This window comes from Carlito syrichta, unplaced genomic scaffold (assembly GCF_000164805.1).
Source record: "Carlito syrichta isolate Samal-C Ts95f unplaced genomic scaffold, Tarsius_syrichta-2.0.1 Scaffold296665, whole genome shotgun sequence".
In the NCBI taxonomy this organism is placed as follows: domain Eukaryota; kingdom Metazoa; phylum Chordata; class Mammalia; order Primates; family Tarsiidae; genus Carlito; species Carlito syrichta.
Genome location: NW_007240761.1, coordinates 25,262 through 30,420, shown reverse-complemented (window position 1 = coordinate 30,420; position 5,159 = coordinate 25,262). Strand labels below are relative to the sequence as shown.

Below are 5,159 nucleotides of genomic sequence, written 5' to 3'. Positions count from 1 at the left end.
GGAGAGCTGAGTCGTGAGGCTGGGCCTCCCCACGGGTCCCGGGCCTGGCGCAGGGTGGCTTGAGAACGGCACTGCACGGGCCTTTCCTGGAGGCCGCAGCGCCGGAGAGGCTCGGGCCTGGGAGGGCGGGTCTCCGACAAGTGGGAAGAGGCGGAAATTCACGGGCAGAGTCTCAGGGGGGCGTCCTGGGCCAGCCCGATGGCGTGCCAGTCCCCGGGGTCCACTTGGCCTTTTGCTGATGGTCATCATTTTTAGAGACAGGGTCTCAGCCTCTCACCCAGGCTAGAGTGCAGTGGCACAGTCACAGTTCACTGCAGCCTTGAATTCCTGGGCTCACACAGTCCTCCTGCCCGGGCCTCCCAAAGCCCTGGGATTAGAGGCACACACCACCACGCCCAGCCTATCTTCTTATCCTGAAATAGCGCCAAACTCAGAAGTTGAGGTCACGGACGGCTCCACCTCCCCCGGGCCGTGGGTCAGAGGTCCCGGCAGGGGGGTGGCTTGCCCAGAGTCCTGGGAGGGGGTGACCTCACGTTGGGGCAGCAGCGTGTCCGGTGGCCGGGGCAGCGGAGATGGTCGGACCGGCATTGGTGGAGAGAAGGGGGGACACTCGACCAGAACTACCTAAGTGTGGCCCCTCCTCATGGCTCTGGGTGCGAGGCAGCTCCTGAGAGCGGCCGGCCGTGGTGAGCAGACCCTCGTGCAGCCTGGGCTCCCTTGAGAGAGGCAGAACCACCTGCCATCAGGATGCAGCATGGCGGGTGGGCAGGATTTCCACGGCTCACCACAGCACGTGGCAGCATCAGAGATCGTGGCGATGGATGGGAAGTGTCAAGTCTCACCCGAAACTGATGAGACAGTGTGGGGTTTTCTTTCTTTTTTTTGAGTCAGAGTCTCACCTTGTCACCCTCACGGCAATCCCAGGGCCGACCTGGGCTCCGGCAATCCTGCCTCAGCCTTCCAAGGAGCTGGAACTACAGGCACGTGCTACCAGGCCCGGCTAATTTTTGACTTATTGTGGAGACGAGGTCTTGCCAAGCTGCCTGGGCTGGTCTTGAACTGACGGGCTCAGGCAATCCACTCACCTCGGCCTCCCAAAGTGCTGGGGTCACAGGCTGAGCCACCGCGCCCAACCTTTTCTTCTTTTTGAGTCGGGGTCTCACTCCCAGGCTGGAGTGCGGTGGCACAATCATGGCCACCGCAGCCTCGACCTCCTGGCTTCAGGCGATCCTCCCGCCTCAGCCTCTGGAGTAGCTGGCACTGCGGGCACGTGTCACCATACCTAGCTAAATTTTGAGTTTTTTGTAAGGCTAAGATCTCGCCATGTTTCCCAGGCTGTCCTGAATTCATGGGCTCAGTGATGCTCCCTCCTCAGCTTCAAGTTTCTGGGATTACAGGCATCAGCCACATGGCAATTCCTGTGATTTTTTCTTTTTTTTTTTTTTTGGAGCTCTCTCACCCAGGCTGGAGCGGTGTGATCACAGCTTACAGCAGCCTTGAACTCCTGGCCTCAAGCCTTCCTTTCTTCTTGGCCTCCCAAGTAGTTGGGACGACAGGCGTGAGCCACTGTACCTGGCATCTTTTTTCTTGACTGTAATTTTTGTTTGTTAATGACACTGATTTTTTTTTTTTTGAGTCGGAGTCTCACTCTGTCGCCCGGGTTGAAGACGGCCACCGCAGCCTCGACCTGCTGGGCTCAGGCGATCCTTCCTCCTCAGCCTTCCGAGTAGCTGGAACTGCAGGCGTATGCCACCACACCAAGCTAATTTTTTTGATTCATTGTAGAGACGAGGTTTCTCCAAGTCGCCCAGGCTGGTCTCAAACCCCTGGGCTCAGGCAGTCCTCACCTCAGCCTCCCAAAGTGCTGGGATGACAGGCTTGAGCCACGCGCCCAGCCAATGACTTTCTTTCCCCTGACGCGATCCATCTAAGTGGTTTCTCGCCACCAAGCCCTAGGCACGTGGGTGTAGACGGGCTGCCTCTGTGAGTGGAGGTGTCGGACGATGCGGGGCAGGCAGAGAAACCAGCTCAAGCAAACTCTTGGGTCCGTTCGCCGCGTCAGGACTCCCCAGGGCAGACTCGGGCCGCCCCACGAACAGCCGCTGGCTCCACCTGGGCCCTGCTCTGCCTGCCCCAGCCCCCAGGATCACCTGCCCAGACGTGACCACGTGGTGGCCCAGAAGCCCCCTGGCCCGTCCCAGCCATGTGCCCGGGCTGATGCTGGACCCCAGCCTGACACCCCGGGGGGCGGGCATGGTGGCGCCAGCTCGTCCTGCCAGTGACCGAGGCAGGCCCTGCGCATGTCCAGGAGGGGCCTGTGAGTAGATGGGCCCAGGCAGGGTCTGGGGTCTTCGGTCTCATTGCCTCAGCCCTGCGGGCTGGTGCGTTCCAACGTCTTTGCTTGAGTCTGCGAATACCGACGACCCCAGATCTCAGAGCATGTCCTGTCTAGGCCACGTGGCTGCACCATGGCACTCAGGGCCCCCGAGTCGCACATGTCTGGCGTCTGGGCCCAGCTGCTCTGCCACCATCTCCGTCTGTGGAGCACGACCACGAGTGGCAGAGGCCACCAGGTGTGCAGGTTCTGCCCACTGCAAGCGTTCCCCAGGGCCCACGGCTTCCTCGCAGCCCGGTGGCGTCGTGGGTGGGCGGGCGGCCCTGGTCGTGGGATCTCGACCCCCATGCCTGCGCTGGGCGGCTCCCTGCTGCCGTCGGGCCTCGGGGACCTGTGGCTGACTGGTTAGCTCCTGGACCACGTGTCGCCAGCCTGGCTTCCTGACTGGCTCTGCCGGAAAACAGTCTCTTGTGTCTTGAAGGGTGCCTGTGGCTGTCGATGGCTGTCATTGGTACCATTTTTACATCTAGGCCAAGACAGTGCTCACACCTGTCATTCCAGAGCTTCGGGAGGTCGAGTTGGGAGGATCGCTTGAGCCCAGAAGTTCAAGACCAGCCTGGGCAACATGGCCAGACCTCGTCCTTTCAACAACAAAAAAATTTTTTTGTCAGTTTCACTCTGTCACCCAGGCGGGAGGGCAGTGACACGCTCACAGCCATCGCTGCCCCAACCTGCTGGGCTCAAGTGATCCTTGGATGAAGGGGTTTGATCCTTCAAGTGATGCCTTCCGAGTAGCTGGAACCACAGGCACGCCACCACGTCAGGCTGATCTTTTAATTTATGTAGAGACAAGGTCTTACCAAGTTGCCCACACTGGTCTCGAACCCCTGGACTCAGGCAATCCTCTTGCCTCCACCTCCCAAAGTGCTGGGATGACAGGCGTGAGCCACTGCGGCTGGCTTACCACAAAATTTTTGAATCAGCCTGGCATGATGGGGCAGCTACTTGGGAGGCTGAGATTGAGCCCAGGAGTTTGAGTCCAGCCTGGGCAACAAAGCGAGACGCCATCTCTACAAAAAATAAACATGAGCTGGGCTTGGTGGCTCCCAAATTCCAGCACTTTGGGAGGCCGAGGCGAGTGGATTGCCTGAGGCCACAGGTTCGAGACCAGCCTGGGCAGCTTGGCGAGGCCTCATCCCAAAAATAAACAAAAAACTAAGCTGGGCTACTGGGAAGGCTGGGGTGGAACGATCACCGGATCCCAGCAGGCCGACGTAGGGGTGGCCATGAGTGTGACATGGCACTCCAGCCTGGAGACTCCAGTTCAAAAAAAATATGTATTTTTAATGGAATAAGCGGACACCTAAAGGAAAGGCGCGGCCTGCCCTTCACTCAGCGGAGCCGCTGACGCCACTGGGCAGCAGGGCGCCGTCCTCCATCCGGGCAGCCATGGGATGACGCCATCCGGGGACGCCTGTGGGACCCCTCGGACGGGGCCGCTCCTCCCTCACGGCACACAGGCCTGCCCGTCCGTCCACCAGTCTGTGCTTTGGTTGGGCTTGTTTTTAAACGAATTCCACTTCCATTGCAGAAAATATTTTCAGAACCTGGAAGCTTGTCCACAACCACAGTCACCAAGCTCCGTGAGAGCTGCCGGGCCCGGCTGCTGGCACAGGGGTGACCGTCTTCTCCCCGTCCCTGGGGCATCCCTTCCACACCCCTCCACTCTGGGGACCATCTCCTGAGTCGACATTGGACCAACTTGTGCTGCTTTCTTCACGATCCTGTAAATACCCGTTCCCACCCCGTAATCATGAAGTTTTTAAAAGTCATTTCAAATCGTGTCATTCTCCTGCCTTTCCAATGAGCTGTGAAGTCGCAGGTTTAAGGAGAACTTGTCTTTACCCGAGACACCAGTGATCTCCAAGACGTGAGGCATGTGTGTTTGCATCTAATAAAGTGTGTCACCTTGTGAGCCTGTTGTCATCAGCTCTGCCACCGCCTGGGAGCTAGGCAGCGAACTGTCCCCATCACATGTCAACAGCCAGAGACGTCCCTCCAGCCCTTTCCAGGCAGAGCATTTCCCTACGGGGGCTGTGTGCATGTAGCAAGGGGCTTCTCCTTAGGAGGGTCATTTTGGAGAACGGCCCTTAAAGCTATCGTGTTACATGAAGGACACACAAGACAAACACCTAAGTTGTGGGTAGGGGGGCGTCTGAACGAGGCCCTGAGTGCCCGGGGCCAGTCATGTTATCCTGGGCCAGGAGGGCAAGGACGCTTGGCCCCACTGGGACAGGACGTCCTCCCAGGGCTCCAGGCCCTGCTGTGGGGGGCCAGGGGGAGAGAGATGCCCTAGGCTGGGCAGAGCCTTAGCGGGTGGGCGGAGCAAGTGGGCGCAGGGTCAGTGGACACAAGCCCGCCCCCACCCAGCAGTGCTGCCCATAACCTCCCACTGCCCCACGCCAGCCCTCCTCGCAGCCGGCGACCGGTCTCTGCCCCTCCCTCCTCCTGCATTCCGTGGGCGCCCATAGGAGACGGCACCCTGGGGGCTGGCCTTCATGAGAGGTGGGCACTCCCGGGAGGCCATCCTGGGAGAACACGAGCCCCAGGGACAGACGGCGAAGAGTGCTGCCGCCTGGGCCCTGGTCACCAGCATGAGGCAGACAGGCCATCACCAAGGGCCAGGCCATGGCAGAGGCTGGGTCAGGACCCCGGTACCATGTGACATCCCCACGCATGCCTGGTGGCTGCCTGCAGGACAGCACTGCCTACGACTGCGCCCCGCAAGGCTCTAAGGACCCCTGCGCTGGCAGGAGCTCCCGGA

The 5,159-nt window shown here is 60.1% G+C and overlaps 1 protein-coding gene across 1 annotated transcript in view; it reads left to right on the top strand.

Annotated features, from left to right (window-relative positions):
• The window catches only part of GRTP1 (growth hormone regulated TBC protein 1), a 21,854-nt gene extending 17,825 nt beyond the window's left edge, over positions 1 to 4,029 (top strand). The window contains exon 6 of the mRNA XM_008054583.2: positions 3,927 to 4,029. Within this exon, the coding sequence (XP_008052774.1) occupies positions 3,927 to 4,016 (90 nt within the window). The 3' untranslated portion in view covers positions 4,017 to 4,029. The remainder of the gene's footprint in view (positions 1 to 3,926) is intronic.
• Positions 4,030 to 5,159: the final 1,130 nt, after the last annotated feature.